Raw genomic sequence first — 26,985 nt, 5'->3', positions numbered from 1 at the left:
ATGAACAGGTGTGCTTAATGCTACAGCAAAAATATATATATATATATATATTTAGTGATGTTGCTGTCCCTGTCTGAGGCCATTGAACACACCATCAGACCAGACTCTAATGACAGAAGCAGTTGAGCTGCATTAAAGGAACTGAGGTCAACCGTGTGACCCCGCGAGTACATATATGTATAAAGCCCTGAGATTCTAGTCTTCATTGCAGCTACTGCTCCGTTGTAATCGCTGACTCATCAAGTGGACTTTTGAGTCTTTGGAGGCAGCGATGTAAAAGACAGAGGCTGATGGCTCCGCCCCTTTGCCACGCAGTCCACACAGTGAGCGAGCGTCAGCTTCCTTCACGATTATTAGTTGAAAAACAAATGCGATGATTTCAGCGTTCACCAAACATACGAGCATGTTCAATGCTTTGGATTCTGCGTCCACGCGTGTCAGAGTTGTGTCTTTGAAGCTGAGGCCTCACTCAGTAAACCGTTAGAAGTGTTTTTTGTTTTCGGTGAAATACTTAGGAAGGTAGCGGGCTGCTAATATTTGATTATCACAATAACCTGAAATGACTCATTAATAAACAACCAGTCCTTTTGTATTAAGTTGGTCTAACGTTCACCGGTGGTTCATCGTTCGCCTCCCCATCAGTAAAAAATTAATCTAGGTGTGTTTTGCTTGAGTTGCAATGTGAGGGGAAAAAAGTGATCACACACAGCTTTGGTTTTTGACAAACTTTGTTTTTACTTTGCAGTATAGAAATCATTTGAGCCCGAGATGTTGTGTTTTTTTCTCCCAAAGTTGTTCAAGACAGAAGATACCAAAAGGGCTCTCATCAATTCAATACTGCTGCAGTACACATTTTGGTCCTTCTTAAGCAATTAGTCAACCACACGGCCCACCAATCTGCTGTTAAAGCTCAGCTCTTCCATCACATTGCATGATACAGGAACAGGAACTCATAGATCTCTGATGCATTATAGTAACTAGTCGCCCTTGTGTGGCTCGGTTTATAGGATGCATCTGGCAGCGCCGGAAAGGGGTTGAAAGAAGAAGAAAAAAAAACATTGACATAGAAATATCACGCCCACACACCCTTTACCCACGCTGGCGGCTGACGGCGGTCTGCTGCTGCCTGAATGTGCTCGGAGGAACACTCCGCTGCTCGCATGATTTAACTTAAGACGCACAAAGCCAATCCTCTTCTCTCTCACCCTGACATGAAAGAATACTTGCAAAGACCAATAACTGATGTATAGATATTATTTATCTTACAAACGCCTTTTATACAATGACAGAACAATTGGACAACCCACCCCACTGACACAGATACCCACTTTGTAAGATCGTTTTATGAATTATCACTTGATTTGGCATCTTTGGACTATGCATCATGTCGACATGACGCGGCAGAAGAATGTAGAGTATTACTGTATAATCGGCATAACCATTGTTTAGTGCGACATCCATCTGAGTGTGGGTTTAAAACACATAGCTCCCTCCCTGAACCCGGTCCAACAACACTATATCATACTCTATATCATGAACTTCCTCCATGGGCAAACCAGATGACCAGCCAGCCCACTGGGGTGTACATTTTTGTGTAGGTTTTTTTTTTTATACTATTTTTTGTAAGATTTCAGTCGGCGTCGTCTGTAATAATCAGGATTGTAGCGGTCGCCTCGCCTCTAGTCGCAGGCGTCGCCGAAGGTGTCCTGCTTCTTGCGCTCCATCTCGGCAAAGTCAAAGTCTGAGCCCGTCATCCTCCGGTAGATGTCCTTAATGTCGTCGCAGGTGGTCTCGAAGTGAGTTGTGGCGTCGTAGGTGCGGGAGATGAAGACCTAGGGGAAAAGTAAAGTAATTCTTCTTTATTAAAGAGCAACTGATTTTTGTTTTTCAGGAAGTGTTTCCTGTGCTGACGCGCAACTTTCTGCTCAAACAGGCCACAAAAAAATCGTGCAAAACTGGCATATTCTTACACAACAGCAAGTCATCACTACTTAGATATTCATTTAAATTGTTTACCAGGAAACGGCACAACAGTTTTATTCTGAAGTTGCAATATTAACATTATACACAGCTGACAACATCTAAAAACCAATGCGGTGGACAGGTAGGTTGAAGGGGCAGGACGTCTTACATACTGATGAGGTCAATGTCTGAGCAGGTGGACAACAGATGATGTTCACCGTTAACCGCGCCACAAACAAGTAAACACAAGGTAGAGAGAAAAAAGACCCCACCTGGCTATCGGTGCCCATGTCAGTAGGGGCAAACTGGTCACTAATGCTGACGAATTTCTGCTCGATGGGATTCAGCAGGTCCAGGGCCGGCTTGATCTCTTTCTCTGGGTCGCTCGTCTCCACCGTGGTGCTGATGATGGCGATGTATTTGCCCTGAGCGGCCACGTTGTGAGCAGAGGAGATCATACAAACATAGATGTCTGGAAAACGAAGAAATGACGATAGTTAATGACTGCTGGTGGGTGAGTTACAAAAAATGAGTCAATGAGCTGTTGTTACACAATACGAAGGAAATGATTTAATGATTTAACATAAATGTCTGTTGAAACTAGTATACATCCACTGCCCGTGTGCGCTCACCATGCTTCCTTTGGACCTGATTTTGGGGGATGATGATCTGGCAAGAGTTGATGTCGCCAGTGTTGGCGACCGGGTGACTCATGATGCAGATGACTCTGATCACCTGACCCACTTTGTTGGCGCTACTCATGGCATAGCTGGGGTCGCAGATCAGCTGCTTGCACCTGGCGATCTATGTTGGGGCAAAAACGGTCAAAAGGTCAGAGGTCGTGGGAGAGTTTTAATCCTGTAGACGGTCACACGAAACGCAACCGGAGAGCGAGCTGCTCACCTCGCCCTCGGACTTGACTCCCACCACCTTCCCGTTCTCCATCACGATCTCGTCGATGGGCTTGTTCAACATGTACGTCCCGCCGTAGATGGCGCTCAGCCTAGAATGGAAGAAAAGTGTGAGATGTTGCTTCCATATATTTCCTCCCTAACTCAATAACCCCATATCTCTGCTTCAAGGGTCAGAGATGAGAGATTTAGAGGTTTAGTCAGTTATTGGTCGGGAGCCTCAAAGGTAGGAACCTCCTTTTAATCAAGAGGTATCCCCTCTTTGTCATTATGGAAAGACTGTTATTGTTGAATTGACGGGCATTATAGGACTCAGTAGTGTAAAAAACAGACAATGACAAAATCACTGTGGGAGTTTGATACAAAAGATACTTGATGGCTCACAGGTGAGTTCCTAACTTTTAAAAAGAAGTCTATTTTTTTTTCGGGGCCAAGTCAACAAAACACATTACAATAACTTCCTTTGCATGTTTTGGTCGTAGACAACTGGAATTTTCAGAGACTGCGCCAAGCATTTAAAAGTCATTTTTACTTGTGGTGGTGAATAATGCGAGACATACAAATAGTTCCCGAGTGTGTCAAAGGGAGAGTCCCCTACCTGGCGAACCCTTGTGGCAGTTCCCCCAGGCCGTACAAGGGGTAGAGGTACGGGCTCTTGCCATATCTGGCCAGAGACTCACTGTAAAGCTTGATCCTGTTTATCGTCTCAATGCAGGGTTGATCCAGGTATCTGAGTGGAGATAACAAACTAATTAAAACGGTGCAAGGGTATCACAATCACTTGCAATTAGTTTTATTGTAAAAAAAAAAAAAACATTTATCAAACAACTGGAGAGTACTGACTCGTCTGTGCGGTAGAGGGCGAGGGAGTGGCCGGTGAAGTCAATGACCTCCTGGCCTAGATTAAACTTAACGAAAATGTCCCTCATGGTAGTCTTTTGGGGGTCCACGCCCATCATGCTTTTGGGGTTGCTCTCATCGAAGTTGGAAACGAACTGAAGGAAGTTCTTGAAGCGCCGTTTCTCAAACAACCCCATCAGACCTTTACAGAGGTAGAGAGTTTAGACTGAATGGGCCTGTATCGAAAGTGAGTTAAGAGCAAGTTTTACATCAACCAGCAGCTGAGAGTCTTATGGGTTAGACCGAAACAACCGTATCAACGAGTCATACAAAGATTCTTCTGGAGAAAGGCACACATGCAGCATATAAAATCTAAAACATTTTCTTGACGGTTTTCACGCTGTCTTCACATATTATCCCCGTTCAGTCGATTGCCACAGCGTTCCTAAATAACTTACTTGATGACAGAGCCTCTGTCTCAGTAGAGGGGACTTTATGGATTTTGCCCCCCTTGTACACAAAGCTGCCCTCGATCACTTTGAAATCCAGGTACTGGGTCACCTTTGTGATGAGCAGCATGCGCACCAGCTGACCTGAGGGAAGGAGATGCAAACATCAGCAGCAGGCTTAGCTATTAGCAGCAGACTAAGCGATTAGCAACATCTTCTCTCCATTTCTGAAACACTTTGCCAATATTGTAGCTAGCTAGAGCCTCAAATCACAGTATGTCATCTCACTATAAAGGTCCGCAGGTTTGCAAAGAAATCACTTCGTTACTCTGTAAAGGCCGATATGCCAATGCACATCTAGCGGGAGGGGCTTACAGACAGAGATGCAGACTGAGGGCGTTTTTTCCAGAAGACTGACTACACTGGGCCTCCACTTGAGTTACAACATGCTAAAGGGTTACTATGGATATTAAATTATATTTAATATATATTTCAACTATGACACAGAGAGCAGACCAACAACAAGTTAAAGCTCACACCTTTGCTGAGAAAACATTCAAACAGAAGAGTTATCCAAGTATTACCATTGGCCATGAGGAACTTGGGGATGAGATCCACGTTCCAATCCCGGCCTTTTCCCATGGAATCAGCAGGTTTGCCCGGAAGCCCGAAGCGCTTATAGAGCTGCAGGGAGACACAGAACCAGACTTTACTCACAAGCTACAGCCAATAACTCACAATTACACTGGAGGTGCATTCCAGGAGGCAAGGACAGCATTAAAATGTCACAAATCAAAGTCTGTTTACAGGTCTTGAATCCTCACAGTTTATTTTATTTGTGTGCCTTTTGGCGTTTCTGAGAATAATGCAGCTCACAGCACAGAGTATAAACGCCTCTGTTCATGCTACGAGCTCGTGCTACGGAGCCACGCACCAATAATAAACCAAGGTTCACTCACACCGCTAACAACAACACAGACAATTTTGGCAGCAAATAACCCCGTCTGAGCAGCCACCTTCATACTGGTTGCAGACCTCATTTCTTTAGCTCTTCCCAAATGTCTGCTTTAAGATCCCAAATGACTCCCTCCTCTTGCCTCCCCACCCCCAGTCCTGGATTCACCTCACTGGCTCCATGTTTGTTTTAAAATTGAGTTTAAGATTTTACTGATCACTTTCAGCACATATGAATCTGACCCCAAAATATATAAAAGGAAATGTTGACCCCTTAGGAGCTCAGGTTCTGGCTGTTCCAGTTGAGGCTGAAAACTAAAGGTGACCGTACTTTTGCCATCAGGACCCCTCGGCTTGACTTTCCTTGCTGCTTTGTCTGTCAAAGCACTTTGTAAACAGTTCTTAAAGCTGCTATATAACTAGTTATTGTTATGTAAATATCTTTGATGTTTATGTATTCCAATTCCAGAGGTCTGCAGTTCTGGTCCTCATTCTTAACATTTCAAAACAATCTTGTGTGTCACAAAGCCGAGCCAGAAGCATCACAGATCAACTTACATCTTCAAGAGGCGTGATGGAGGCACTCTCAGCTCCGTAGTAGGCGTTGCGGTCCATGTGCAGAACCTTCTTCCCCTTCACTGACATGATTCCTGATAAAATGCATTCCTGTTGGGAGAAATACAAAAATATATATATAATTAGACTAGCACCAATAGGACGCTGATTGTGATGATAAAGCATCAGCAGCATCGGAACAGAGATTGTTAGTGCTTCAATGATCCATCCCACATTAACCACTTTAATAATAAAGAGTGACGGATAGGCTGTAAAACATGAATAATAATAAATAAATAACATAAATGTTAAAGACTGCTTTAGACACAAAAGACTGAAGGAACAATGCATTTGCCAATTTGCAAGTTTAACAGAATTACAATTAAAAGAGTGTCCAAGAATTCAGTTCTGCCACACCCAGGACTAACATAATGTCTGGCATGCGGCTGCGGAGCTGGGCGGATGATTATAGCCTTCACATGGCTTAAGTCTCAGAGCTTTGGGTATGAGAAGGAGAAATGTGCATGTTGACCAGAGACTGGAATTCACATAGACCACAGGCCATAATGCGATTACTGTGTGCATCATGTGACTGCGTGGACTTTACTCTAAAAGTTGTTTTATTGAGTGACTGCCGTGCATGGTATAACCCATTTCTCACATGACTAATAAAAAAACATCAATGCCTCATAGCTTTTACTAGGTGATGTCACCTTTGCACGCTCAGTGTGGAGACCATGGCCTGAAATGACACAGGAAGTATCAGAGTTCATTCCATTTAATTCTTTCAGAAGAGACCGATTTCTGTTTGTCAACCACGAAGCAAACACATTTTTTGTAAGACTTAGTTTTTTTTCCCCAGCAAGATAAAGCACCACAAATTACAAACTACTTTTATGTCTTCTGAAGCATGAATGCAATCGGCTTTAAAATCAGAAGAACATTGGAACATCGTCCTTCAGATGGTCTGCCTCCATCCAGTTACGATACAGCGAAGCCGGCAGAGCAACCTTCCCACAATAAACTCCACCGGCCCTAACTAAAGAGGGTGTATGGAATTTTGTTTTACTGGCGCTGTTTTGTTGCTATCAAAACCGAACGCACTGAAACATTTAATCGCCCCTTCGTAACCGCAATGACTTGCATCCTGCCACATCCAAGCAAGCTTTCTGCATAGGTGCTCTCCCAAAATAACCCATGAGCCAGTGAAACCCGATCGCCTCTGTAAAACATCTGGGTTTTCATCTATTGTCTAAACTTGCAATCCAGTCGACTTGAAGGACATGAAATCAGTCGACACGTAAATCTCTGGGTAAGACGGTCATCGTCACTCTTTTCGGGCGACATGTGACTGAAGCCGATCTTCAGCTGCTTATATGAATACAGGCTTTGACACATAGCCGGAGGCAGCGGAGTCATCACTACGTCAGCCAGCTGGTAGGGGCCATGCTGACGGCGAGGAAAAGACACACTGATCCAGTGTACAGTCAGGCAGAAGCAGAAAATTGAGCCAGTATGGAACCCATTGTGACCAAAGACTAAACGCTCAGTTCAGTTCAACACATTAGAGCCATAAAAATCAGAGCGTGTGAGAGGCAGCAAAGTCCAAAGACAAGAGCTGGATATGTCTACGCGGTTCAAAACGATACTAACACATGACAGGAACTTACAATCACGGCAGGACTATACTTCCTTTCAGTTTATGACACAGAAGTCACAAGAACCTGTTGGACTTTGTTTTGACATCCGTTAAGATAGACAGCAGAATAAAGTTTTACATGCAAAACATGTGACAAGCCTATAAAAGCAGATGGGAAGGTGGCTTAAGCGCAAATTGGAGATTTAGGACAATCATTTTCCAGCCAAATTTGGTGAACATTAACTTACAGTAGTAATGCAAATGTTTATGTGCTTTTGTACAGTTTAATTGTTTCGTAACTTTGACACAAGTTTACCTCCTTTATTCTTTATATATATATATAATCGAGTGAATGCACGCATTGTGTCTATTTCCTCTTCTTTTAATACCCTTTTCTCCTTTCGATGGGAACAAAGATAGAAACTGTAAGAATGCAAAAGCCATTTAGTACTGTTAATCATTTTTTACTGATACTATATTTTTATCTTAAACTTTAGGGCTGTAACTAACAAACTTTTTTTGGTGTGTGTGTGTGTGTGTGTGTGTATGTATGTATGTATGTATGTATGTATGTATGTATGTATGTATGTATGTATGTATGTATATATATATATATATATATATATATATATATTCTGATAAATTGCTGTTTGAAGACAAAAAAAATTAAAGTTGGAATGTTGTGCATCATTGCTTGACAACTGTCTTCATGATTGATTAATTATTAAAATAGTTTTTAATGGAGAATGCTACAGTACTATTGTTAGTTTTTTCTAAGTTAAATATGAATACATTACTAATTTTTCCCTCACAACCACTAGTGATTTTGCAGTGCATGTTGGCTTTTGCAGTCAGCTTCAAAAATCATAAAAGTAATGCTAATTGGTGAATACCAAATATAAAAAAAACACAAAAATGTGTCTTTCCCACAAAGCTTATTTATGTTCTGAAACCCAATAGAACAATCCCATCGGCTTTTTGCGGAGTGAACCAGTGCAATGCTAACTTCTGGGGTGGCCCAACAAAAACATGCCATTCATGCATCACTCCATTTATCATGTAACTAATGCATGCCATCACTGCTGTCTCTGTGCTCTACCCACAACCACTAAAACACCGCCCTGTTCGCCGCTCTCCTCTTCAGGCAACTAGTTGCTTGGGCATCACAATGTGACCAGACTGCATTCAGGTGCAGTTTGATATTGTTTGCCAAGCCACTCCCATCATGTGTCATTAGTAGTGGACAGATGGGGACACCCGATCCCCCAGTTTCATAACCCAATTAATATAAAAAGGCACCATTGGTGGCAGAAAATATTCTATTGAAGAGTACAAAACTAGTGCATACTGTTGCATTACTGGTCTATATATTATTAGAGCTCAGTGTAACCTGTTGAATTATTATTCACAGTAGGGCTAATGTTAGTGTGTAACATTAAATGAAAATCTGTCAGATACAGAAGTGAAGTCACTTATTTAACGGAACTAAAACGCAACGAGGTTTCCATGCAGCAGTCTGCAGGGCTTTTTAGGCTGGTGGTCAGTCTAGCGCTCAAAATACTAGCAATGTACTTTCATTTCCTCAGTCTTGGTGGAACCACACCCAAATGTCAGCTAAATCAACACACCATTACAACTCAAGGGTGTGTGATGTCATGATAAAATATCAATTTGTAGAACCTCAACAAATCTGTGTTCATGATATCAAAATCAAAACTGCGTACTTTGGCTCTCGAGAAGAAAAAAAAGTCCAGAAACTGCTATAAGAGTCAACAGGAAGTTGCCAACTGGCATCACGGTGCTTGCATGGCAGTCATGCCCCAGAACACCGGAAGTCCCAGGAATGCGGATGTAGAAGCCGTTGTTATGAATGGAACAAAGCAGCGTTTGACTTTTATTTTCACATCACTTTCAGATGGTCAATCCAGATGCCACGTTCTTTAGAAAATATTAAGTGTATTGGAATGAGATGAGATTAAGATGCAAGTCAGGAGGGCTTTAGTACCATAAGGTCAATGCTGACAAGTTTATAATCCGGGTAAACAGCCGCTACACAAGAGGAACCGCTCATGACCTGCCAGCTCACATCCTCAGCTTTATTTTAGTATGCAAATTAAAACGACACAAGGAGTCTTCGTTATTTTACAGGTTAAATTAGTTCCCGACTGACAGTAACAGTCCACAGTAATCCTGTGACATCGGATAAGCAGTATGGTCTTTCACAAAACGTCCCCCCATTAGAGAGACGAGGCTTCGCTCACTTTGCGACGGTTATTAAGATTCATTGATCTTACTCGTCCGCCTGTTGAGTGCATCGCATAACAGGAACTCAAGGACGGCTTAGTGAGTGAGCTTCTTAACGTTTTGTTTAATACTTCCATAAGTGGCTGGCTGGAACAAAATAACACGGAGACCGGGATAACGTCAACAATCGGGTTGACAGGCAGATTAGTCGGTGAAGCTGACACGTCGTTATTCTGTTGTTAGCAGGCTAGTTAGTTAGCTTAGTTTGGCTCGGCTAACGTTAGCGGACTAATCATCTTATCTTGACCGAAAGTCTGGCGGCCAAATAACCGGTTCATTCACCGCGGTCTCTACACCGACACAGTCCCCGGAACAACGCTGCTACAAAGCCACCGCAATCGCGTGAGAGTTTGAACGTATCCGCAGTACACTAACGTTAAGGTACCGTTAATCTGTCCAGACTCCGATAGCATGTGCAGCTAACCTGGTGCTAACAGTTCCTGTTAGCTATTAGGTAGTCGCTCACTCTTAGCGGCTAAGATAGCTACTTAGCGCTAGCGCCGCTGATTAGGCCTCGTTAGTTCAAAGCGCTAACTGCGTCGGTAACAGGTTGAACATTATTTCCACGCTGCAAAATGCGTCGTTGTATTCCTTCTCACCGTAAGCCCGGTGCCCAGGACGATAACGTCGTATTCTTCATTCATTTTTCCAAGTCTTCACTACTCCGCTACTGAATTTCGGGAAAGAAGAAAATGGAGATCTGCGGGGCTGGAAATGAGAAAGGGGCTGCGGTTCAGCGTCAGGCGCCTCTGGGGGGGCGGGGCTTCTCAGCTGTCAATCACTTGGAACACGAGAGTGGCGCAAAAGTGTCCATGTGAAAAAACAATGTCTCCGAAACCGAGAGACGCAAGAGGACAGGCAGACAAAATACCAAGATAGACCAGCCACGTGACATGTTATAATAATTATAATGTCTTCAGTTGTCAGCATTAGCCTCGTGTGGTGTGCGCCGTACATATCTTAAGAATCCGGTTATGCATTTATAATATTTAACACTTTGTCTTGCTTTGGTAAATCAGTCAACTTTCTTAATATACCATTTTATAATTATTCAATTGTTCTGCTTTCTAACCACATAACCAAAAACAACAAGTGCTAATGTATGTTATGTATTGTTCTCTACAGTTCCTTATGTTGAATTCACAGTCACGCTCATTCAATTAAGTTTGACCTATTTTTTTAAATGTCAATTTTCGGGAGGAACCCATCACCAGCACCAGTGTAACGATCTGTAAATGATTGTTTATCTGTTTGAGGTGCCAGAGAGGCATACATTTATGGTTGACACAGCTGTTGAGCAAACCCGGGTAATGCTGTGACATTAATACTCACCTCAACCAGGTGACTCAACTCGGGAGGCAACAACTACATGCAATACATTTTCCTTAAACACATTTACATGAATACACTAGTTCTGGTTGAAAAAATGATGATAGCACAACTATCAGAGATGGTTGGTAATGTTTAAAGCTCAGGTTTTGTTTTGTGAGAACTGCACATTGTTCTCTAAACAAGATACTTGCTCCTGTGTGGCGGAGAGGCCGGCCTCTTGGCACAAACATCCTTGTGGCCTTTTGAAGTTATATTTTATCTCATTCAAGTCACTACGAGTGAAAGTCAGACCCGATTTAAATATATGACACTAAAGCAAGACTTTAATCCAAGTCAATGAGATTGAGGTCCCAAATTCTGTCACTCAACAATACACTCCACCACACGGTACAAGTTGAGGTTTATTCCACCATAAATTGATTGACTTTAATCACATTAAAGATTTCAGGTTCAAATCTGGGCCGTTTGTCACAAATGTGATGTCACGGTGAGTCTGGTTGGCCGCGTTCAAACACTCGCACGACGTCTGGTTTCCTGGCGTACTGCCTCGCTGTCGCGCCACACGCGTCCTCGGAGTCTTGGAGTCCCAGCTGCAGAAGAGTCCTGGCGGCGTCGGCGTGCTGCCCGATGCCGGCCATGTGAAGGGCTGCAGGAGAGAGGAGAGCACCGGGTGACTTATGACCCTGCAGCATGGGATTCATTTTCAAAACCCTCACATTTGATGTAGATCCCTATTTGCTGTTACTCTTGTGATCTCCTCTTGAACTACTCCACATAATAATTACACATCGTTTGATAGCCTTTATTTATTTATGTTACTTGTATTTATTACAAATAATAAGTGGTAACGCAGCTGGGAGCGCTAACTACTTCAAAAGTGTTTTCTCGCTGGTGCGTCCACGTTCTGTTGGAAGGTTTCTACATCAAAACCTGGAGGATATTTATTTTCAAAGTCTATTAACTAAATGTTTCCACTGGATTACATTTAGGGACAACGCAGCACTTGAATAAAATGCTCTTGAGCCGCCTGTTTATCTAATATCGTCATTATTGCTTAAATAAACTGTGTAACCAGTAGTGAAAAGTTCATGTTATCACCACTGTATCCTCAAAATGATATAAAGCAGATTAGCAGAGCTTGACTGGTAAAGCCTGATTTAAAAATACTGAAGCGTGCTTTTCTCTAAATTTGAATTTTCATCGTTGGCTATTTAGTCTTGAATAGTAATATTATGAAGAGATACTTTAGACTTGAACATGAGTGTGATCCACTGCTTACCAGTTCTTCCCTTTTGGTCCCGAGCATGAAGATCTGCCCCCAGCTCCAGCAGAGTTTTTATAGTAGACGTGTGGCCCTCCTGAAAAACACACGTTGAAATGAGGAAGGAGAGCTTGTTCCCACACTGTACAAGGTTTGTTCATAGGTTTGTGAATATTGCCATATTGTAATCTTACTACCGGCACTATTGTGTACAAACGACATCTATGGCATCAGTTACAGAGATTGATATTTGACACACTTCTATCACATTGATGACTATTCAGAGCTATGACCTTCTTTTCCTTTAATTATAATAATGTTCACTGCTATTGACCCTTTTTAGTGTGTTACCACACATACACACACACACACAAACACACACGCACACACTCTCTAAGCAACTGCAGAAGTATCCCCTTAAAGTACAAGCCCCCCCTTAAGGTACAGTACCCTGGTTACTGCTCTAACCTTTGCGGCGTAATGCAGGGCCGTGAGCTGGACGCGGGTGGCCCTCTGATTCACGTCTACTTTTAAGTCCCGCACCAGGAACCGCAGCGCCTCCTCCTGGCCGGTGATGGCGACCTGGTGCAACGCCTGAACCCCGAGTACGTCAGCCGCTGTTGGAGACGCCTACAGGACAAGCCGCGTCGCGACGGTGCACATGAATACCTCTATTGCTGCAGAAGCCGAGGCGGTAATAAACTCAAAGTTGTTCTACCTGGTGTTTCTCCAGAAGCAGCCGGGCCACAGAAACATGTCCGTTCCTGACGGCATCCATGAAAGGAGTAACCCCACAGCTGTCAGTGCATCCCGGGGCGTAGCCACATCTGGAAGAGGGACTTAAGGTGAGGGTCAGTCAGACATGGATAGCTGTGAGCTGCAAATCACCTTAAAGCTCAAAAAGTACAGGGCTATATTTATCCCACATGTAAAATTAAAAGTGTGGACAAATTTTAGTGGCAAAGATAGTCTACCAACAGGGTCGTAACATCAGTCATCACATGTATATGATGCAGAGGAATGACCTTCAAGGGTGATTATTGACCTTAAAAGTAGTGATTTGAGTCCAGCGCAAGGTATGCTTTCACATCTACACTTTCAAATATAGCTGAAAGCTCCAAAATACTAAGTACATGTACCATACAGTTGTACTTTGTGTGTCACAGTTTTTGCACCCCCCGTCCCCCCTCATAGTGGTGATAATCAATATCTTCATTCAAAAAGCTGTTGCACGACTCCGCCGAACCAAGTCAAGTTGCAATTCACAACCAAGTCTGTCCAGAATGTGGTCCTTTTATCCTTTTTGGAAATGTGTGTGAAATCCTATAAATTCTTGAGTTACAGCCCAAAAAAGGTGATGTGTGAGGTTGAGTGCAGGTGGACGTTTGCTCCAAATTTGAACTTAAAAAGGTCACAGCGTTTCCAGAGAACTCATGTGACTTTCCATGCAATGTGTTTTAGTGGAAGTACAACATTCCAACCTACGTCTCCAGCAAGATCCTCACAACCTCCTCACGACCGTGCATCGCTGGAAGGTGGACAGAGAGAGTTCTGGTTATGAACTGAGGATGAACGCAAAAGGCTCCACACACAACAGGAACCAAAACAATGTTACTTGTGTAATCTTCAAGTGTGTGTGTGTGTGTGTGTGTGTGTGTGGTGACAACACAGCTTGGCCCCAGAGAACATCCGGCCTGTAGTCAGGCCATCCCATGATGAGATATCCGTGGGGACTGTGAGGATGCTTTATACCTGCAGTGTGCAGCGGAGTCCTGCGCGTCTTGCTCTCCGTATTCCAGACGTCCGGCGCGGCAGCAAGCAGGTGCTGGATGACCGGGGGGTCGCCCTCCCTGCAGGCGATGTGGAAGGAGTTCCAGCCGTCCTTGTTTTTCAGTGCGGGGTCGGCGCCGCGGCACAGCAGCTCCTGGACCACGGCGAGGTTCCTCCGAGTGCAGGCCATCATTAAGGGAGTCCTAAGAGAGAAGAGGCAACAGGTGAAATCAGTGTTGGGAGTCACAGGACAAGCTCACGTGACAATAAACAGTGAGAATCTTTTAAAGCCAGTTGTCAAAGAGATGAAGTAAACATATAGAATGAAACAAATATTATTATATCAGGGGGCAACATAATTGAATTGAATTACATTTGTAAATAGTTTAAGGTAAATTCAATCTGTGATTCTATTAAACTATTAGTCCAGACACCATGAAATAAACAGGACAATTTGATAATAAGATACCGATAAGAAAACACGGTAATCAATGGAGTACAAAAAAAAAATTCTCCTTCGAGCCGGATTTGAACCAGCGACCTAAGGATTTCAGCCTGATACCACTACAGTCCTCCGCTCTACCAACTGAGCTATCGAAGGGAGATGACGGACACAGCCCAACAGTTAGTTTTTAAAGCCAGAAGAGGGCGCTACACATGTTAAGGATGTAACGATGTACGCAGCTGCATACGTGAATACCCACCAATCTGCTTTCTTCAAACTGTCCACCTTGGCTCCTTCCCGGAGCAGATAGCTAACACAAGCCTGGTGGCTCATGGAAGCAGCTTCGTGCAGCGGCCTCTTGTAGTCGTTGTTGTACACCTCCACATCCATGCCTAGCTGCTTTATTAGATACTCCACAATGTCCAGGTGTCCCCGCCTGGCAGCGTAGTGCAGCAGGGTGTCCCCCGACCGACCAAAGTGTTTGCTGCTGACAGTCTGAACCGCCGCCGAGCCGCCTGAAGATATCAGTTCCTCCAGAGAGCTTAACTCTCCCTCCTGAGCGAGCTTCACGAGCAGCCTGCTCGTGTTTTCGTCCATGTTAGAGGCTGCAACATGAACACGAAGTGTCAAAATGACATGAAATAGTCAGATGGGCTTCTTGAATGGCATGCTGGAGAGCGCTGTTTACGTTGTTTTCGCAGAGTAGTAAAAAAATATTAAGTGGCCAACCATGACCTTACACTGTTAATATGTGTCCATCCATAAGGGAATACACAAGAGCAAGGCCAAACGGAGGTTATTATTATTGTTATCATGTAATTATTGTGTAAGTAATTAGAGCTAATACGTTTTTAAAGTCTGGCCATATTCGCTCACAGATATGATTTATACATTAAAAACATGAATTTAAGTTTTAAACTAAATAAAACTGGTCCGTTCTTGAGTAATACTTATATCTAATCATCATTTTAACATTCATTCATTCATGGTCAGCAAATATTCATAATATCCGCACGCCTAACAAATGTGAAGACTCAAGCTGTTGAAGAAGGAATAAACTTTAGTCGGCCCTTCCAGCGCAACGACACGCTGGCCTTTATGGGAAATGTAGTTTTTGGTGACGTAAGTGCGATTTGGCTCGCTAAACCCCTCCAACCTGTTTTAAATCAGTTATTTCTTCCAGGATATGACTTAAAATGTGATTTGACCAGTATTACGTTAATAAATAGCACATTAAGTACACGGCTCAGCCCACTGGTTAGAATACTTATTGTTTTTCTAACTTAGTGGTTAAGTGGGATCGGTAGCCTGGAACGAGATATTAAACAAATTAAAAAACTAACCACCAGGGCTCCCTTTGTTAAGCAGAAATCCCATTTCCAGTACCACTGCTGATTCCATGAATTGGGAAGAGCATGGCGAGGGAGTCTGGCTAAATGACAGCGAGGAATCCGGCCGCTGGTGAACAAGATGAGTCCCATCTGGAAGAAGAGAGAGAGAGAGAGAAAGAAAAAAGGAGGGAGAGAAGAAAAGTGGGATTGTTGGTGAGGGTGAGTCTCAGTCCTCAGAGGTTTTACAACATGGACAATGGACACCAAGGTTGAGGCTGACCACCTTCTTTATTTCTGGTACGTAGGCTGCATTTGTGACATTTTAAATGTGCTTGAAGTTGTGCTCGTGACTAATAAGTTACACACCAAACCAACGGGGACACACCTCCTCCATTTATCTCTGACTTCTCCACTGCATGTTCCTTAAATAATGCACTTTTTGCACGTATGTCTGTTGTATATTGGGAAGTATGATTTGTGCATGTTGTGCTGTGTATCCAAACGTATTGTGATTGTTATATAAGAGAACCTTATGTTCCTTCACACTAAAAAAAAGTCTATATTTGGAGAAAAAAAACGTGTCCAGTTAAATATTTTACTGCAATACTAAGTGTACTTTATTAAAAATTTATTTAAAAATACTAACATTTTTAAATAGTCATGTCATTGTTTCAATGCAATTCAATAGTTAGGGTTTGTATTGTATTTTTAACACTGTAGGAAGCATTAAGCTTCTTCCAATTCCCCCAAAATGATTCAACTACATTGCAAATCTATGGAAAATGGACATTGTGAGTGAATTTGAGTCCTGAAAAAAATAGCCACTTCACCGAGGTTTGGAATTTTTTGCAGTGGGATGACTTAAGTGGTATGGTTTGCACCCCCAACCCCCATGTCCCCCAAGAGTTTGCATGTAACTGTGCGTTTGGATTCCACACAGTTACAACCTCCGAAGCTGGAAAAATAACATGTGTGTGCTACAATTATGCAAAAACATTAACAATGTGCCCTTGAATGTCAGCAGAATGCATTGTCATTTAGAAAATCTTGAGTGGATATCAGCACGCAGGCCAGAGGCAGCGTGCTTGGCAGTTAAGTATCTGGAGCTAATCAGGCCCAGATGTTATAGGCTGCTCTAAACAGGGACAAACAAACCAGAAACAAATGCATGACCCAAACCACACGCCCTGTCCTCGTTCTGTGAGAGTCTGCAGGTCTCTGAGGAAGTGCTGAAACGTGAAAAGCATTCGCTACTGCAGGTGTGAAGCTGATGAGCAACTTTGAAGTGTGCGTTTCCTGCCGAACGTCTCACCGCTGCACGCCGGGCGCACAGATGAAGACTTACATGAGTTTATGATACAAAGAGGATGGAGAAAATAGAGAAAGGAAGGGAGTAAACAAAAGGAGGGTTTTTCCTTGAAGAAGCTTTGGTACCAGGAAGAAAGGAAGTGATGGCAGGATTTGACAAGCGTGTCCTCTGTCTCCTGGCTTTGGGCCTCAGAGGCTTTACTGCAGGTCCGGTCACTATGGCAGTTTGTAACAGTCACAGTCACACACACGTGTGCAAGACATGTGGCATTTCTGCTTGTGTGTTTATGTTCACATTTAACAGATTTCTCTTTGTGTTAAGTGTTCAATGGGACATCAACAATTCTTAATCAAAGCCAGCCATGTGAGGGCCCTGCAGTGGTTACACAAATCTTAAGATTGACAAAGATGTGTCCACAACGTTCTCCATGAACAAAAGAACCCAAACACACTTTATAACTACCTCGACTGTTCCACAGCAGCCATTAAAACACGTCATTGGTTGGCCCCGTGCCATTTAGGGGCCCAGGAGTTGTGCATACTTGCTGACCAGCACACTAAAGAGAATGGGACCATGATACATGTTATCAATTAAACTTGTTTGACCTGCTATGAAATCTCAACATGGCTGCTGTGAAAACAACCTGTCAATGCAGAGTACATTAATGTGTTTTATTTTGCATACTTCTGTACTTAAACTCGCTATTTGGAGTGAATACTCACGTTCACAAACAACATGCTGTTAGCTAACGATCATCATTTCCAGTGAGGGCACGTCAGCCATTGGAGACCCTGTGGACTCCACACACTACGCCTTTAACATAACCACATAGAGGACTCAGTGCAGAAGGACCCAAACTGAGGCAGCAGTATTTCCTGGTTTGAGAGAAACATTTTGGCTTAGAAGGAACGTGAAATAACTTTTAGAAGAGCAATACATGTATATTGGGCTTTTTAGATAAGATAAGATAATCCTTTATTAGTCCTGTAGTGAGGAAATTACAGGATAACAACAGCAAGAGATAGTAGTAAATAAGAAACAAGTACAAAATAGAAGTAAACAGTAATAAAACAGGAACAGTAATTCACAATAGCACTATTAAATGTACAGACAGAATAAACAAGTTATTAAATTATAGTGCACCAGAGCAGTGGTTAAATTGACCAACAAGTAATTTAGTTTTTAGCTGAGTTGGCGGTACGTCTCCTTCAGACATGGAGGATGAATCAGCCGGTGTCTGTGCAGCGCTGCATGCGGTGGGAGGTGTTGCTCATCACTGTTCATTCAGTGACTAAATATCACTCTCTATATCTGTGTATGTGTGTTTGCAGATGCTGCTGGAAGCAAGCATGAAATATGACTCTCCTGAAAAAAAGTAAGCAACAAATAAATTGTAATACAAATGTACAAATGATGGACAGAAACACAAGACAGACTCATATTAATGATACTATCAGTACGTCTTTGTGCTCAGGCCAGCGAGGAAATCTCTTTTCTCCAGGAAAGCATCCAGCTTCCATGAACGTGTGCATGTGTGCGTGTGTGCGTGTGTGTGTGTGTGTGTGTGTGTGTGTGTGTGTGGGAGGGTTGATGAGGGAACCAGATGGAAGGCTGTAAAGAGTTAAATATCAGGATTCCATCCAGTGTGTGAACAGTATTTTGGACTGGAAGCAAAATGCTTCAAAAATAAAACTAGACTTTACACAACAACAAAAAACACATGCTTTTTTAACGTGTGTGTAGTTTTTAAATGTGATAACACAAAAACTGTAACACCTGCTGTCTTCCCGAATGTATTGTCAAAGGCTCTGAATCTTTTAGGTTTTTAAAAAACCTTCAACTGTGTGTCGTCCCCCTCAGTCTCTCTGAGTGGACCGACAAATGAATGTTAATATTACCATCTATGTCCACCCATCATGTCCACCCATCATTTGGGGTGTCTATGATACTACTACTACTACTACTACTACTACTAGTACTACTACTACTACTACTACTACTACTACTACTACTACTACTACTACTATGCTATTCCCTACAAAAATGTAATTTAATTGATTAAATGTTCTTTTGTTGGTGTAATAATCCATTCAGAGCATTGGAGCCCACATTTAGGTGAGCAATGCTGTTTCCTCTGTACTTCAGATGACGTTTGCCTTTCTTTAGGGAAGGAATTGGACCCAAAAGGTTTCGGGCTGAGCCCTAAATGTTTGGCTCCACCCCTGCTTTTGAGGAATGTATTTGCTTTTTGGATGTACGTTTCATCTTTAACTGTCCACCCAAAAGTACATCTTTTCTGGGTCAGTAAATTCTAAATATTTGAAAAAGAACTGCTGCTCGGGTAGCGTACTGTGCAGAAGTTATGGCACCTGACTGAGCAGCTCGAGCTGATGAAAGTGTGTGCTAACGGGTTGCAGATGGGTATTTGATCTTTCTCTCAGGGCTGCCTGCCTGACGCTGGTGTTCTACTTTAGAGAGATGTCTGCTGTGCAACACTTTAATCTTGAAAGGAATAGTAAGACATAGTATTGTTCTTGCTGTGAGTTTGGAGCATCCTCACTTCTGTTTCATAAGTATGCTGCTGTAGGGCCGACTCGCCTTGTGCTGTCTAAAGCTCAAAGTTACACCTGTGAGCTTTCTTTTTTTATTTCAAATTATCTGAAAAAAAGATGAAAAAAGAAGAAATGAATCAATAAAGAAACATGTTTTGAATTTTCGTACATGCCTTGAAAAAGGAGCTTGCTAACAAATGGCTAAATGAGACTACAAAACATCATCAAGCCAAACACTCATCTTCCTTTGGATAGATGGATGGTTAGGTACTTTATTAATCCCCAAGGGGAAATTTGTTGTCATAGTAGCAGCGCTACACGCTTTAGAGACACCAGATAGAATAAACTGTATATATATATATACAATGAATACAAATAACTGCAGGAAATTAAGGGAATTTAATTAAATGTAAACAGTGTGCAAATTATGTGAAATATATATCTACAAAAGAATACAACCATAACTGTGCATAAATACACAATAGGATACAGACTCAGTGGCGAGGACGCTAAGTCTTGCAACTTCATTGCGGCGTAGTGTCTTTATCGTCCTGACGTTAGCTTCATGTCATTCATTAGCTTCATGTCATTCATTAGCTTCATGTCAATTATTAGCTTTACGTCATTCGTTAGCTTTATGTCATTCATTAGCTTCATGTCAATTATTAGCATATGTCATTTGTTAGCTTCATGTCATTCATTAGCTTTATGTCATTCGTTAGCTTCATGTCAATTATTAGCTTTACATCATTCTTTAGCTTTATGTCATTCATTAGCTTCATGTCATTCGTTAGCTTCATGTCATTCATTAGCTTTATGTCATTCGTTAGTTTTATGTCATTCATTAGCTTCATGTCATTCGTTAGCTTCATGTCATTCATTAGCTTTATGTCATTCATTAGCTTTATGTCATTCGTTAGCTTCATATCATTCATTCGCTTTATGTCATTCGCTAGCTTCATATTATTCATTAGCTTTATGTCATTCATTAGCTTCATGTCATTCGTTAGCTTCATGTCATTCATTAGCTTCATATCATTCGTTAGCTTCATGTCATTCATTAGCTTCATGTCATTCGTTAGCTTCATATCATTCGTTAGCTTCATGTCATTCATTAGCTTCATGTCATTCGTTAGCTTCATATCATTCGTTAGCTTCATGTCATTCGTTAGCTTCATGTCATTCATTAGCTTCATGTCATTCGTTAGCTTCATATCATTCGTTAGCTTCATGTCATTCATTAGCTTCATGTCATTCGTTAGCTTCATGTCATTCGTTAGCTTCATGTCATTCGTTAGCTTCATGTCATTCGTTAGCTTCATGTCATTCATTAGCTTCATGTCATTCGTTAGCTTCATATCATTCGTTAGCTTCATGTCATTCATTAGCTTCATATCATTCGTTAGCTTCATGTCATTCATTAGCTTCATGTCATTCGTTAGCTTCATATCATTCGTTAGCTTCATGTCATTCATTAGCTTCATGTCATTCGTTAGCTTCATATCATTCGTTAGCTTCATGTCATTCATTAGCTTCATATCATTCGTTAGCTTCATGTCATTCATTAGCTTCATATCATTCGTTAGCTTCATGTCATTCATTTGTGAATGTCACTCAAAGAAGAGTAACTCGTGCACATTATCTGTCTGAGTCCTGCCTCTCCCTGTGCTCCAGTTAACCGGGTCCTCCTGGTGCTGCTGGTGCTGCTGGTGTGTCTCCTGCTGCACAGCTCGCTGCTCAGAGCCTCCTCTCGGCCTAAGCCCTCAGGTACACCACACAGGCGCCGTTCAGATCCGAACACAGCTAATGACTTTGTGTGTGTTTTTAAAAAAGCGGATCTATCTTCTTCCTCTGTGCCATGGGGCGACATTGTTGTTACAAAAAAACAATGAAAAACACAATGAGCCACACTGTTGCCCTGGGTGACACGTTCCTCCATTATTATGAACACACAGTTGATTTTGACTAAATCCAACTTAACCCGTTGAAAACTGTGGAACCAGTTTTGTCTCTAGACCTCTTTTTCCCTGTGTTTGAGTCGTCGTAGAAACCCCAAATTAATTACAATACTTGTATTTATTGTATGTATTTGTTCAGCTAAGTCTTGGGAAAAAAATGTATATCTCCAAAAAAAACACTTTTAAAAGATATTTTCATCATAACTATGAACAGCATTATATGACTCAGATTCCCCAAAAATGCTTCCTGAAGCGGTCAACAAGACACCTTTTTGGAAAGATTAGGACCTGAAGAATCTGAATCTGCAACAAAACTCACAATAAAACAAAGTCTTGGCCTGTTAGGAAGGAGTTTCAGTCAAAAACCTGTGTCGAAATGGGAAAATGACTTATTTTATGCCAAAAGATTGTCTGAATGGGGCATGCTGGGACTTAAAATTGCTGTGGGAGGATTTTCGCGCACAGTTTCCAAAAGGTTAAACCGTCCTGCTGCAACAAACACTCACTAGAATGACAAAGGCGTAGCAATGCACAGCTGAAATTAGTCCCCAACAAATGCACCAGTTACTCTGTTTCTAGGACGTTCTTGATGATCTCTGGGGGGGAAATGTCTCTCAGATCACTGGAAGAACCTCGGACACGCAGCACGAGTTCCCGCAGAGAGAGCGTCGGAGGATCCTGTCGTCCCCGTCGTCATATGCGCATCGGAGGAGCGCATCGGTGCAACCATGGCGGTCATCAACAGCGTCTACAGCAACACAGACGCCAGCGTGTTCTTCTACATCGTCACTCTTCGCGATACCGTGAAGCTGACGAGGTTTGTCACCTGTCTTCTGGAAATGTAGAGCATCTTTCATTATAAATGAATATTTTTGAGGAAGGAGGGGAGCACCTGGCATCCCAGTGTTGTTGCCTATCCTCGTGACCTTTTCTTTACCCAGTCTTTCTTTCTTCGCGTCTTCCCAGACAGTACATAGTGAAGACGAAGCTGAAAGGCATCGCATATAAGATATTGGAGTTCAACCCCATGGTCCTGAAAGGAAAAGTGAAGCCAGACTCCTCTCGACCCGAGCTGTTACATCCAGTGAGTTCTGGGTTTGTCTTTGTTCATGTATGGACACACACTGTGACTCCCTCCAAGCACAGTCAGACAGAAAATAGTTTCTTTTACGGGTTTTTAATGAATTCTTCCTCTCCACATCAAACCGTGAAAACTATGTAACACAAGGTTTAAACCCCTAACACACAACGTTAGCTAGTTAGCAAACACCTTAACATCCTTAACATTAGTTCTTTTCACATTTTAAAGGCATTAATATTTCTCTCACAAACTCTTAGACATGTGTGTAACTCCACCTGCTAGTTTTCTGTGTCTCACGCTAGAAAAAAACCTTTAGAAAATATTCATCTAACATAGTGGCAACAGTTACACACACCTTACACACACCTTCATAGACGGAGCTCCAACGTGCACTACCCCACAATGTGAGTGTGACCGTCACAAAGATGAGACATTATTCATAACTTTTGTTTTGGTTTTGCAGCTCAACTTTGTGCGCTTCTACCTGCCGCTGCTGGACATCAAACACAAGAGGGTGATATACTTAGACGATGATGTCATCGTGCAGGGTATGTGTGTGATCCTGGGAGGAAGGAGCCCATGCACCCTTCAGATGAAATGGTTTCGAGGTTGGCTTGTTGATGAAACGCCTTCTCTCATGACACGTTTAACTCAGGCGGAACGCAGCACCGACAGGCTGAGTGGTGGGGAAACAGATGAGGAACCTTTGGACCATCATGCATATTTTTTTATTACGAGATTACAATAACACTTCATTAGTATTTGTAAAAAGAGAGTCCAGTAGTGTGAGTCCAGCTGCCATGTTGTGTGAACTATACAGACTATAACATATAGGTATTGGTCTGAATAATAAGTACAACATGCATAATGATACCATTAAGTATATATTGGTAAGTTTAATATATGTACAGTTTGTGAACTCATTACTATAAAACACTATTAAGTACAACACCGTACAATTCTATGAAGTATATATTATAGAAATTAAAGTGAATACTAGGATAAAACACAATAATATAGAAACACAATAATGAAATAGTAATATAGTATTGTTATATGTCGATATGTATATATATAAAATAAATATATATATATATATATATAACATAAATGTACGTTCAAATTCTAAACTATTCAAACTTTTTTACCTCAATAGTTTTTATGATTTAGATCCGCACATTGTTAATGTTTTTTATATTTATTTCATATTAATTGTGTCTTTATGCAGATGAGGGTGAAATAAAAGATATATAGCCTCATGTATAGAGATGGGCGATGGTGGGTAACAGTAGTAGGGTGTGTGTGTGTGTCTGTGTGTGTGTGTGTGTCTGTGTGTCTGTGTGTGTGTGTGTGTGTGGTACCACTTACAGTCTTGTCATGCTTCCCAGGCGACATCTTGGACCTGTTCAACATGAAGCTGAAGCCCGGTCATGCTGCTGCTTTCTCCACTGACTGCGACCTGCCCTCCACACATGAGATGGTGCGCAGCATCGGCATGCAGGTGGATGCTAATGTCTTTCATCATATTGATTCATAATCACGAGTGTGGAGAGGCATTCTGCTTGTCTGGTTTATTGAAATGTGCCGTCCTCTGGTCTGAGCCTGTCCCCCAGACGACCTACATGGGCTTCCTGGACTATAGGAAAGAGGAAGTTAGAGACCTGGGCATCGACCCCAGAGATTGCTCTTTCAACCCTGGAGTGTTCGTGGCAGATGTCAGGGAATGGAAGAAGCAGAAGATCACTAAACAGTTGGAGAAATGGATGGAGGAGAATTTCAGGTACGCAGATGGCCGTCAGCTTCTGGAGACTCTCCAGCGGCATTTTGCAACACGTTGTATTTACTCACTGAACAAAGATTTAAATGGTTCATAATGACTTCTAGATATAGAAGAGATGGACGTAGTTGCACCAAATTGAGCACTTTAAGTGTTTTGAGAAGTTTCTATGAAGTTTCTAACTTTTGTACTTGGCTGGACAGAATGCAAAAAAATAAAAGATCCTGTATTTGAATATAGTTAGTTAGTCTTTTTTTATTTCTTTTTTTATTAAAGCACCTTTATTAAATGTGTTTTGTGTGCAGCCAGTGGGGGAGTACTTCTTATTTTTGAAAGCATAAACGTCAACAAATATGAATTAAAACTGATTTTCTTTTTCTTTTTAAATGATTACATTTAACATTGTTTTTTCTTACATTTGGGTTTTTAAGATTATAAATTATATTATAATAGTTCCAGCTCTCTTTTTATTGTATGTTGGCTGTTTTCTTTTCAATGTCAAGCACTTTTAACTGCATTTTACGTGTGTAGTTTGTAACATAAATACATATTTCAATGTTTATATTCAATGATCAGAAACCCTCCTCCTCTTCTTCTTCCTCCTCTTCCTCCTCCTCCTCCCCTCCCCACCAGGCACAACATATACAGCAGTGCGATGGCAGGAGGCGTGGCGACTCCGCCCATGCTAATAGTGTTTCATGACAAATACACAACAATGGACCCCTTGTGGCACGTCAGACACATGGGTAAGACGGACCAACACTGAATAGTGTCAGTATTAGTTGTTGTTACTTGCTGTGCTAATTGAAAACTTATTTGAGCATACAAAGTAAAAGAAACACACTTTTACAAATAACATGTAAGTTATTAAAATATTTGAACAGAGTGAATCACAAATCAATTGTAGGGACAAGAATACACAGAGAGGACTCAGCGCCAGACTATTAATAATACATTATCAACAAGATGAATGGAAATACAATAGTATTTAACATATTCTATTCAGAAGTGACCAATTCGTTTGTTTTATTGACATTAATTATGGCAAGTAAAGTGAAGTGGAACCATTACGTATGCTACGTACAGGCGCTGCAAGTTGAATTCAAAGCGCTCTCATGTGTGTCCAGGCTGGAGTCCAGACGCCCGATATTCAGAGAAATTCCTCCAGGAGGCGCACCTGCTGCACTGGAACGGGCCCTTTAAACCATGGCACTACCCTGCTGTTCACTTGGACCTGTGGGAGAGGTGGTTTATCCCAGACCCCTCCAGGAAGTTCTCTTTGGTACGACAAAAGAGAGACAGCTGAGGCCTCTGGGACGTCCCTGTCTGAGCCTCAGGTGGACATGAAGCGCGTGAGGTTCAGGACTCACAGGAGCAGAGGAGCGAGGTGTACTGCCAAACGTACAGAGAATGTAATGCAGAGGAATCCAATGCCCTACGTATTTAGACTACGAATGCTAAATACACAAAAATGTGACTAATCTATTGTCGACAGCAAGTATGTAAAGATATTAGAATATAACTTGGAGGAATGTGTCGAAGGTGAAAATGTGACGAGAGTTCCAGGTCTTTGTAAATCGAGTGAAGAAAGAGAAAATGTCTTTCCATGTGAACCTGAAATACATTTCCAGAACTCTCATGTTTCAAATAAAGCTTTGGAATCTTGAATAATACATTTATGTGTCCTGTTAAGATATGTCACTGGTTATGGATAGTTAGGCTTAATCTAAGCTTCTGAACATTGTTGAACCAGGAAATAAACATTCACATCAGCCTCACTTTCTTCTTCACACGACTTTAGCAACGTCAGCATGAAACATAAAAAAATAATTATATATATATATGTATGAAAAAATATTTCTGAATGAAACAACTTATATATGTTGTCATTTGAGTGTGATGTAGTCAGTGTACCTTGTGGTAAAGTCACCATAAACACTGCTGAGAGGACCGCCATACCTAAAAGACTACCACACAGACTGTGTGCTTTACATGTGTAAATATGACTGTCTGGTCTTTTTTAGTCTTTTTTTAATCAATAAAGGTGTCATAAAATGTATTTAAACTTGCCCACTCAAACTGCTCTCCCGGCTGCTCTCCTGTCCTGCTCGCCTCCATCGCTCCCACAGGTAAGCCGCTAGTTGTTGTTGTTTTTTTTCTTAGCTTTCACAATTAGACCTACGTTGAGAGCGTAAATTGTTGAAGAGTTACGGTAATATGAACTTTGCGCGTCACTTTCTGTGGCCGGCGACAGGCTCCGTATTACAGATTCTCACGCGCAGCGGGCCGCGTGCAGAGGAGGCGCGCGCCACCGTGAGACACACTGAAGGAAGAACAAGACAAGTCAAGACAAGACAAGTCTGTCCCTCTCAACGAACCGGGTCAGGCCTACAGGTCCGACAGGCGAGTACATCTGATGGGAGTCATTGGGTTTTTAAACACGCGCGCGCACCCAAAGGGCTCAACAGGAAAGAGGGGTCAGCGGCGCGTGGACACGTGCTGCTGTCCTCCAGGACACGGGGGGCCGTGTCCGTCTTGTTTCCTGGCAGTGTCGT

General features: G+C 42.1%; 3 protein-coding genes and 1 non-coding gene across 6 annotated transcripts; 1 reads left to right on the top strand and 3 right to left on the bottom strand.

The window, feature by feature from the left end:
• Positions 1-710: 710 nt before the first annotated feature.
• gdi2 (GDP dissociation inhibitor 2) lies at positions 711-10,372 on the bottom strand. Its single transcript, XM_068586319.1, has 10 exons — positions 10,214-10,372; positions 5,675-5,782; positions 4,747-4,846; positions 4,172-4,306; positions 3,717-3,915; positions 3,472-3,603; positions 2,866-2,965; positions 2,595-2,766; positions 2,235-2,434; positions 711-1,832 (listed from the first exon to the last, which is right to left on the bottom strand). Exons 1-10 carry the CDS (start codon positions 10,256-10,258, stop codon positions 1,680-1,682), a joined length of 1,344 nt encoding a protein of 447 aa, XP_068442420.1. The 5' UTR covers positions 10,259-10,372; the 3' UTR covers positions 711-1,679.
• Positions 10,373-11,003: 631 nt separating this feature from the next.
• On the bottom strand, positions 11,004-15,111 carry ankrd16 (ankyrin repeat domain 16). Its single transcript, XM_068586320.1, has 7 exons — positions 14,682-15,111; positions 13,960-14,180; positions 13,693-13,735; positions 12,926-13,034; positions 12,676-12,837; positions 12,226-12,304; positions 11,004-11,592 (listed from the first exon to the last, which is right to left on the bottom strand). The coding sequence occupies exons 1-7, from the start codon at positions 15,017-15,019 to the stop codon at positions 11,429-11,431; spliced, it is 1,116 nt and encodes a 371-aa protein (XP_068442421.1). The 5' UTR covers positions 15,020-15,111; the 3' UTR covers positions 11,004-11,428.
• Positions 12,681-26,129, top strand: glt8d2 (glycosyltransferase 8 domain containing 2). Of its 3 annotated transcripts, none has more exons than XM_068586321.1 (13): positions 12,681-12,812; positions 12,941-13,052; positions 13,669-14,201; positions 15,791-15,966; positions 18,394-18,437; positions 21,289-21,381; positions 22,191-22,389; positions 22,539-22,656; positions 23,117-23,201; positions 24,042-24,154; positions 24,255-24,433; positions 25,064-25,176; positions 25,558-26,129. In XM_068586321.1, the coding sequence occupies exons 5-13, from the start codon at positions 18,419-18,421 to the stop codon at positions 25,734-25,736; spliced, it is 1,098 nt and encodes a 365-aa protein (XP_068442422.1). In that variant the 5' UTR covers positions 12,681-12,812; positions 12,941-13,052; positions 13,669-14,201; positions 15,791-15,966; positions 18,394-18,418; the 3' UTR covers positions 25,737-26,129. The 3 variants fall into 3 exon arrangements, with proteins under 3 accessions (XP_068442422.1, XP_068442424.1, XP_068442423.1); XM_068586323.1 differs by having other exon boundaries at positions 15,791-16,050; positions 24,267-24,433; XM_068586322.1 differs by lacking the exons at positions 12,681-12,812; positions 12,941-13,052; positions 15,791-15,966 and having other exon boundaries at positions 14,189-14,201.
• Positions 14,491-14,578, bottom strand: trnay-gua (transfer RNA tyrosine (anticodon GUA)). Its single transcript is given in 2 exon segments — positions 14,491-14,526; positions 14,542-14,578. It is a non-coding gene; the product is annotated as a tRNA-Tyr (tRNA).
• Positions 26,130-26,985: the final 856 nt, after the last annotated feature.

The sequence above is a fragment of the Clinocottus analis genome, unplaced genomic scaffold, assembly GCF_023055335.1.
Source record: "Clinocottus analis isolate CAN_PGR_092001 unplaced genomic scaffold, fCliAna1.0.p SCAF_20, whole genome shotgun sequence".
NCBI lineage: Eukaryota > Metazoa > Chordata > Actinopteri > Perciformes > Cottidae > Clinocottus > Clinocottus analis.
The sequence above is the reverse complement of the archived record's forward strand: the minus strand, read 5'-3'. Positions and strand labels throughout refer to the sequence as shown.

Excerpts from the sequence above, each read along its gene's own strand:
- glt8d2 (XM_068586321.1), top strand. Across the intron at positions 22,390-22,538 it reads GATACCGTGAAGCTGACGAG|ACAGTACATAGTGAAGACGA; the intron begins GTTTGTCACCTG and ends GCGTCTTCCCAG. Across the intron at positions 24,155-24,254 it reads TGCGCAGCATCGGCATGCAG|CCTGTCCCCCAGACGACCTA; the intron begins GTGGATGCTAAT and ends CTCTGGTCTGAG.
- gdi2 (XM_068586319.1), bottom strand. The coding sequence starts at position 10,258 with ATGAATGAAGAATACGACGTTATCGTCCTGGGCACCGGGCTTACG. Across the intron at positions 3,916-4,171 it reads GACAGAGGCTCTGTCATCAA|GTCTGATGGGGTTGTTTGAG; the intron begins GTAAGTTATTTA and ends ACCTCTGTAAAG. Across the intron at positions 2,767-2,865 it reads GAGTCAAGTCCGAGGGCGAG|ATCGCCAGGTGCAAGCAGCT; the intron begins GTGAGCAGCTCG and ends GCCCCAACATAG.
- ankrd16 (XM_068586320.1), bottom strand. The coding sequence starts at position 15,019 with ATGGACGAAAACACGAGCAGGCTGCTCGTGAAGCTCGCTCAGGAGGGA. Across the intron at positions 13,736-13,959 it reads GACTCCGCTGCACACTGCAG|CGATGCACGGTCGTGAGGAG; the intron begins GTATAAAGCATC and ends TCCACCTTCCAG. Across the intron at positions 11,593-12,225 it reads GGACCAAAAGGGAAGAACTG|CCCTTCACATGGCCGGCATC; the intron begins GTAAGCAGTGGA and ends TCTCTCCTGCAG.